The sequence below is a fragment of the Cibotium barometz genome, chromosome 44, assembly GCF_041138505.1.
Source record: "Cibotium barometz isolate CiBa-2024 chromosome 44, ASM4113850v1, whole genome shotgun sequence".
In the NCBI taxonomy this organism is placed as follows: Eukaryota; Viridiplantae; Streptophyta; class Polypodiopsida; order Cyatheales; family Cibotiaceae; genus Cibotium; species Cibotium barometz.
The window spans coordinates 6,360,522-6,367,131 of NC_141089.1; the positions used below are offsets into that span (position 1 = coordinate 6,360,522).

Genomic DNA, 6,610 nt, shown 5'->3' on the forward strand with positions numbered 1-6,610 from the left:
AATTCAGCTGTCGCTTACTGACCTGTGCCGCCGACTGGATTGCTTGCTGTTCAGCACTGTATGCCGCCGCCGCTGCCGCCTACTGTTCCAGTGCCATACACCCGCCGCCGCCTGTTGATCCGCCGCCACCTGCCGCTGTCTGGCTATTGCCGATTGATCTGCCGCCGCCTATCGCCGCTTGGCTGTTGCCGACTGAACTGTGCTGCCATACTGCCGTATTGCTGCCGTTGACTGTCTTGTTGCCGTGGTCTTGATCTGGTTTATGCTCTCTTGTACAGCCTTCTGTGGGCTGTAGATACTTCGGTTTGGGGGACAAAACTACAGTTGATCATCAGAAGCTTTGCCATCTACTCTTATCACTTGTACCTCGGTTATAGCTTGGGGTACGTTGGATTGGTACTAGCCCGGTGAGAGATCTTGTGGGCCATTCTCGTGCTGTGCTCGGCATCAGGATCTTGTGCCTCGACATCGACTACGACATGGGTTTCTAATCGGCATATTTGTTTGCTTTTGTATTTATTGATGTATTGATCCTGGCTTTCTGAAAGGGGGTGGGGCCTGTTCCCCGCTCAGTGTGTGTGTCCTATGCAAAGTTCTCTAAATCTACTCTCTTCCTCTCTCTATTCTTTTATCTCTGGGATATGTTCATAGCCTTAAGGAAGTAGCGAAACCGTTCTCACGATCGAGACGGCGAAGCTAATGACAAAAGTGTTTCTCTGCTCGAGTCTCAGAGACGAGCATGCTCGTCTCTGACCCTGGCTCGAAAAACAAAAACAAAAAGAAAAATCTGTCATAGCACGCCGCGTTGGGTTTACAGCCCATATATGGCCTTTAACTTCGCTTCTAAGGAAAAAGCAGTTGCAAGGAAAAATCTTGTCTACGTAGCACCGGATTGAAGGTGTGCACGAGACATCCCTCTTGCTAAACTTGGAACACTGGGGCAAACGGTAAATACAAATCCTAATTTGCTATGCAAGTTGAAACTGTTGATGCTAGGGTTGAACTAATGCAAAATAGTGAAACCCTAATTGTGGCCTGCAAACCCTAAAAACGTAAACCCTCACCCCGATTCAATAGCACAACCGTACCTAGGACTACCCTAGGCTATGACTACTATGCGGAAGCATGATTGATGACACAGAAGTAGAGAGAAGGAGAAGAGAAGATTCTTTACCTAACCTACTCCTACTATATATTAGTAAATGGATGAGTAGTTATAATGATTGCATATCATAAATGAAATCTGACCCTTATATACTTCGCATAAACTAAATGCTTACGGTCCTTCTTTGTCTGTTAATGGAAAACGCTGATTTGGAGGTGTACTTGGCTGATCCAGGTGTGGTGGCATCCCGTCTTTGAATGCCTATGAATGACCCATGACCTACCTTTTTATAGGGATCTTGATATCCCCTTTTAGAGGAGATGGAAAGAGTATGGGACCTTCTGATTCCTGAAAATACTAGAAGTAGGCATCCTTCGCTTGCTCGGGTGAATTCGTCTGAGATACTAGTTTACAAGTGTGAGATACTTGTGAAGGAGGTGAGGAAACAACCACAGGTCCCGGAAAAGCAAGAGGAACCCTTAAAGGAAGAGGACAAGAAGCCAGAATGAGCTCCCTTGATCTCAAAGGAAGCGAAGAGACGATGACAGGAATGGATGGTACAGCGATGGATGATCTGATCCTCCAGAAATTCAGAATTCTGGCCAAGTTAGTTGACAGTAAAGGATCAATTCTGTTATTTTTGATGATGGAAAGGTGGTGTGTGAGGCGGAGTTCTTGGAGGGCAACAATGTTCCAAGATCTCATTATCTGTATGTTAGTGAGTTTAAAACCAAGAAAAAACATACCAGGAGGTAACGTAGATGTTTGCATTTTGAGGTTTTGATGGAAGTGGATCAGGGTTTTAATGATGTAAAGGAGTTGTCTCTCTTGGATCTTTGTGTGTGTGTTGTGTATATATTTATGTATGTACATATACATATACATATACATGATTATTTATATAGCATATCTTTATATATATATATATATATATATATATATATATATATACATATATATACATATATACATATATATACATATACATATATATACATACATATATACATATATATACATATACATATATATACATACATATATACATACATATACATACATATATACATATACATATATATACATATATATACATATATATATAGTACATATTATCTTTATCTAGTAATATATTATATTATATCTTTATAAATGTATACATACATACATACATACATATATATGTATATGTATATGTATGTATATACATATATATATTATCTTTATCTAGTAATATATTATATTATATCTTTATAATGTATACATACATACATACATACATATATATGTATATGTATATGTATGTATATACACATATATACATACATATACATATACATATATATGTATGTATGTATGTATGTATACATTATAAAGATATAATATAATATATTACTAGATATAATATAATATATAATATATTACTAGATATAATATATGTATATATGTATGTATGTATGTATATAAATATGTACATATACATATACATATACATATACATATACATATATATGTATGTATGTATACATTTATAAAGATATAATATAATATATTACTAGATAAAGATAATAAATAAATAAATAAAAATAAAAATATATATAGATATGCTATATATATATATAATATAAATAATGCATTATTTATATTATAATATATAAGATATGCTATATATATAATATAAATAATGCATATATAATATACATTGTGTATATATAATATATAGTATATATAATATAAATACAACTACAAATAAAAACAAACAAATAAATAAACATATATATAAAGAATGGGATTTTTATATTTAATTTTTACTTTGTCATTTGCAGGTAACAGAAAATACGGAACTGCAAAGCACCATTGCAGCTCTTCGTCAACAGCTTGCTGAGAACTCATCACAAAAACGTGATATGGCTATAAATTCCGAAAGCGGTTGCCAGCCAACTACTGCTCAGCAGGTCAATGAGGATGTAGATGGCTGGATGAACACTAATGTATCTGGAGAGCTCAGGCATGTTGCAGGAGCAGAAGCTGAAGTTAGTATCTCTCAAGAGATCGGCTTGCAAGGAAGGTTGAAAGTAGCAGATGAGACATCAGGCTTGCAGTCTCAAATCCTTCAACAGGTGTGTTTTGTTGATCACACAGTTGATGAGGCGTAGTATGAACCGTGTGTAATGAGACTGCTACTTAAATAACATGCTAGTAGAAATTTGAGTGAGCTAGAGGATTTCCAAATGTGTACTCCAGATGTATTCTAGATTAGAGACTCTAAACATGAAGAGCATACATCCTAAACAAGTTTTCTGCACCCATTATGCTTGGAAGCCGACCTTATTACGTCACTTCACTTGTACTTCACTCATTCTCATCAGTCTACTTTAATTGTTGTGCTGTTCTCTATCTCACCTTGCTTGTTGCATTTGTGCATTTTGTGTTGCTACCTTCGTCTTCACTCCAACAATTGGCACTTTGGCAAGGTCTACATGTGGGAGCTTCTTCATCCAGAAGTTATAATCTCTGCCACTAAGCCTAGCTCTATGTGTACAGGGTTAAGAAGCTTGGCCTTATATAAAATTCTTTTTTGCCTTCTATTTCTAAAGTGTTCTTAGGTTCTTCAGCATAGCCTACACCTCATCTAGTGCTAGCTTCTAATTATAGCCATGGTCTACAGAAGGAGAAAGCAAGAAATATGGGATGGGTTAAAATTTTTTCTGTTTTTTTTTTGTTTTTTTTTGGAGGGGGGGGGGGGGGGGGGGGGACTCTGGATAGCAGCGTATCACTCATGGTAAGTCGCCAGTGGTGTTGGAACATAGAGTACCGTATTTGGCTTTGCAAGTTTACTCCTATCCTACCTTTCCATGTATGATCTGCTTCATGTATTGTGCTTGTAACTCATGGTAAATCCAGGGTTTAGATTTTTGGTCTGCCTAGGTTAAAATTTGCTTGAGTGTTGTTATTTTGAGTTTTCCGTCTGAATTTTTCCTTGTTGTATAACAGGCAGTGGAGATAGAGAAGCTTAAACAGGAGAAGGACCGGTTGCTCGAAGATAAAGATGCACTTCACATCCAAAGCTGTAAACTGGCAGAGGAGTCATCTTATGCCAAAGAACTAGCTTCTGCTGCTGCAGTAGAGTTGAAGAACTTAGCTGAAGAGGTAACCAAACTTTCTTATCAAAACACAAAGCTGGCTGCTGAGATCGCAACTGCTCAAGAATTGGCATATGCTCGGGCTGGACCGAAATCGGCCTTGAATGGAGCACATGTAACACTGAATGGTATTGGAAGACAGCGCATAAGTGCCAACAATGCAAGAAGATTAGAAGAAGAAGCCATAGCAGAGGATTTAAGAAGAGAGTTGTTGGCTAGCAAGGAGAGAGAGGCTGCCCTGGAAGCTGGGTTGGCAGAGAGAGAATTGAAAGATGCAGAGATCCGAAAGAAGATGGAGGAGGCAAAGAGACGTGAAGCAGATCTGGAAAACGATCTTGCTGGCATGTGGGTCCTTGTGGCGAAACTCAAGAAAGGGAGAGGCAACCATGATGGCACGATTACTTTGGACTCCCAAGATTTATTAGGGCTTTCCGAAGAAATCACAAACACGGAAGATGTCAGACAAGGAAATGGCATGGGATCCGAAAAATTACTGGGTATCCTGGATTTCACTGCATTAAAAAATTCTTTAGAGAAAGAGAGACACCATAGTGCAGAACTTGAGACATTAGTTTCTCAATTGAAGGTAACTTCCATTGCACTTTTGTCGGTCCTTAGGTGTGCTAGTTTAAGGTTTTTGAAGTCAAAAAGGCTCATACCTATGCATTAGAAGTCACGGAATTATAAGTCAAAGGAGTAAAGAAGGGTATGGTGCACTGTAACTTTCAAACATTTATCTCAGGGAAGGATTTGGAGGGTGAATCCACCCAAGTGAAACCCAGCAGTTAGTGTTTGAGAGAAAATGATAATCATCAAAGTGCCTTTCATTGACTTGTGAAGTATTAAAGTCAAAGCCTATTGATATGTAACTGGCCTTTGTATTTTTTCAGAGCGAAGACCTTAATGGGCTAGATCTTGCTGCTTTGGAAGATCTTAGTGCCCTTCATGTTGAAGCCTTGACCAGGTTGTGTCATGCCAAGGTTTGTAGTGGCACCGAGTGTCATTTTTAATCATTCAATAGGGCTAGGTAGTACAGAGGCAGGGGATGCCTTTTTGTGGGACATGCTGAATGGCTGCATTGTAATCTCTGATATCAGCATAGTTTATCATTATTGTTTTCATGCAGGCTAGCATGCAAGAGAAGCTTCAGAACGAGAAAGAAAATGGATCCATAACAACGGTAGTGGAGCACATTGAAGAAGATAAAAGTGGGCATGTTTGCAAAGTGTGCTTTGAAGAACCCACCGCAGCAGTTTTACTTCCCTGCCGCCATTTCTCTTGTAAGATGTCTCCTTTCTCTTTACAGCAGTCTCAAAATTGATGTTATGCATGGCCTTGAACTTAACGTCTTTTCACTTTGTGGGGTGATTGATTGCAGTGTGCAAATCTTGTGCAGTAGCATGTTCAGAATGCCCGCTTTGTAGAACTATAATACAAGATAGGATCATTACATTCACGTCTTGATGATGGCCTTATAATCAGCTTGAGTTTAGCCCCTTTGGGTGAATCTTGTTGGAGGTGTTATCACTAATTAGCCTGGGAAGTCACAGCCTGAGCAGTGTATACAGTTTTTTTTTCATGTTGCTGAGGTTCCTTGGTCTTGGTCATCCAATGCAGAATACCGAAAATATATGAATGGAGTTTCTTTGTGAGCATGGGTTTTCCTTGGCAGTTGCAGAGTCCATAAAAGAGGTGCAAGGTGCCACAATCAATGCATTTGTGGATATTGGATCTCGAGATCAATATGTTGTGTCATGGCCCCAAACCATTAGATGACAATTTGGCATCTTGCAAGAATTCCACCTCCTTGAAGCAGTAAGTGCAAGATGAACACCAGTTTCACTGTATATCATACTTCTTTGTGTAACAGTCCATATAATCATACGTTACATTACTTGGTGGAAGCTTGCCTGCAAGTGGTGAAGCATGGTAAACCACCATATAGGTAATCTTATGTATTTTTTGAAAGGCTTTATTTTTTCTAAACAAGGTGTACGTATGGAAGCTTGCAAGGCCGTTCTTTGAACAGAGCTATGGCTCCAGCGAAAGTACAAATTGGGAATGAATAAACAAAGTATCTAAGAGTATGTACTCTTAGCTATGAGCTCCAGCGAAAGTACAAATTGGGAATGAATAAACAAAGTATCTAAGAGTATGTACTCTCTTAAATGTCTCAAGGTGATGACCGGTGCTACCTAGAAACCACTCATGGATTAAAAACCACTCTTAAATGTCTCAAGGTGATGAGGGGGGGCTGGGGGGTGAGGAGGGGGGGACCGAGGGGTGGAGTCCACCAAAGATGGATCTTGCATGCAAGATAGGTTTGATTGTAGATTTTCTTCTTGCATTGGCTTCTTTCTCT

The 6,610-nt window shown here is 38.8% G+C and overlaps 1 protein-coding gene across 2 annotated transcripts in view; it reads left to right on the plus strand.

Annotated features, from left to right (window-relative positions):
• LOC147612898 (kinesin-like protein KIN-7C, mitochondrial) overlaps positions 1-6,234 on the plus strand; it is a 67,700-nt gene extending 61,466 nt beyond the window's left edge. For both annotated transcript variants that reach the window (XM_086782172.1, XM_086782173.1), the window contains exons 22-26: positions 2,932-3,225; positions 4,100-4,834; positions 5,139-5,228; positions 5,375-5,528; positions 5,627-6,234. In XM_086782172.1, coding sequence (XP_086638298.1) covers positions 2,932-3,225; positions 4,100-4,834; positions 5,139-5,228; positions 5,375-5,528; positions 5,627-5,712 — 1,359 coding nt within the window. In that variant the 3' untranslated portion in view covers positions 5,713-6,234. The remainder of the gene's footprint in view (positions 1-2,931; positions 3,226-4,099; positions 4,835-5,138; positions 5,229-5,374; positions 5,529-5,626) is intronic.
• Positions 6,235-6,610: the final 376 nt, after the last annotated feature.